Raw genomic sequence first — 1,395 nt, 5'->3', positions numbered from 1 at the left:
CTGGTCCCACTGCTGGTCCCACTGTTGGGTCCACTACTGGTCCCACTGCTGGTCCAACTACTGGTCCAACTGTTGGGTCCAYTGCTGGTCCCACTGCTGGTCCCACTGCTGGTCCCACTGCTGGGTCCAACTACTGGTCCCACTGCTGGTCCCACTGCTGGGTCCAACTACTGGTCCAACTGCTGGTCCCACTGCTGGTCCCACTGTTGGGTCCACTACTGGTCCCACTGCTGGTCCAACTACTGGTCCAACTGTTGGGTCCACTGGTGGTCCAACTGCTGGTCCCACTGCTGGTCCCACTACTGGTCCCACTACTGGTCCCACTGTTGGGTCCACTGCGGGTCCAACTGCTGGTCCCACTGCTGGTCCAACTGCTGGTCCAACTACTGGTCCCACTACTGGTCCCACTGCTGGTCCCACTGCTGGTCCCACTGCTGGTCCAACTACTGGTCCAACTACTGGTCCCACTGCTGGTCCCACTGCTGGTCCCACTGCTGGTCCCACTGCTGGTCCCACTGCTGGTCCAACTACTGGTCCCACTGCTGGTCCCACTGCTGGTCCAACTGCTGGTCCCACTACTGGTCCCACTGCTGGTCCAACTACTGGTCCAACTACTGGTCCCAGTGCTGGTCCAACTACTGGTCCCACTGCTGGTCCAACTACTGGTCCCACTGCTGGTCCCACTGCTGGTCCAACTACTGGTCCCACTACTGGTCCCACTGCTGGTCCCACTGCTGGTCCAACTACTGGTCCCACTGCTGGTCCCACTGCTGGTCCCACTGCTGGTCCCACTACTGGTCCCACTGCTGGTCCCACTGCTGGTCCAACTACTGGTCCCACTACTGGTTCCACTGCTGGTCCCACTGCTGGTTCCACTGCTGGTCCCACTACTGGTCCCACTGCTGGTCCCACTATTGGTCCCACTGCTGGTCCCACTGCTGGTCCCACTATTGGTCCCACTGCTGGTCCCACTACTGGTTCCACTACTGGTTCCACTGCTGGTCCCACTGCTGGTCCCACTGCTGGTCCCACTGCTAGTCCAACTACTGCAGGAGAATCCGCCTCCAACCAAACCTGGAATATTCTGGAATCTTTACTGGGTTTGAACTGATTGGCAGCCGGTTGGGTCCAGATCCCTTTTGATGGGCCGGTTGGGTCCAGAACCCTTTGGATGGGCCGGTTGGGTCCAGGACCCTTCGGATGGGTCCGGTTGGGTCCAGAACCCTTCGGATGGGTCCGGTTGGGTCCAGATCCCTTTGAACGGGTTGGGTCCAGAACCCTTTGAACGGGTTGGGTCCAGAACCCTTTGGAAGGGTCCAGTTGGGTCCAGAACCCTTTTGATGGGCCGGTTGGGTCCAGAACCCTTTGGATGGGCCGGTTGGGTCCAGAACCCTT

At 59.8% G+C, this 1,395-nt stretch overlaps 2 protein-coding genes across 5 annotated transcripts in view; both read left to right on the top strand.

The window, feature by feature from the left end:
- The window catches only part of LOC108166481 (uncharacterized), a 6,123-nt gene extending 5,085 nt beyond the window's left edge, over positions 1-1,038 (top strand). The window contains exon 3 of the mRNA XM_017306146.1: positions 17-1,038. Coding sequence (XP_017161635.1) covers positions 17-1,038 — 1,022 coding nt within the window. The remainder of the gene's footprint in view (positions 1-16) is intronic.
- LOC103469478 (uncharacterized) overlaps positions 1-1,395 on the top strand; it is a 17,210-nt gene that overhangs the window by 7,115 nt on the left and 8,700 nt on the right. The gene's annotated exons all lie outside the window — the stretch shown is intronic.

Source organism: Poecilia reticulata, linkage group LG8, assembly GCF_000633615.1.
Source record: "Poecilia reticulata strain Guanapo linkage group LG8, Guppy_female_1.0+MT, whole genome shotgun sequence".
Taxonomy (NCBI): domain Eukaryota; kingdom Metazoa; phylum Chordata; class Actinopteri; order Cyprinodontiformes; family Poeciliidae; genus Poecilia; species Poecilia reticulata.
Note: the sequence above shows the minus strand (reverse complement) of the source record. Positions and strands in the feature narration are given on the sequence as shown.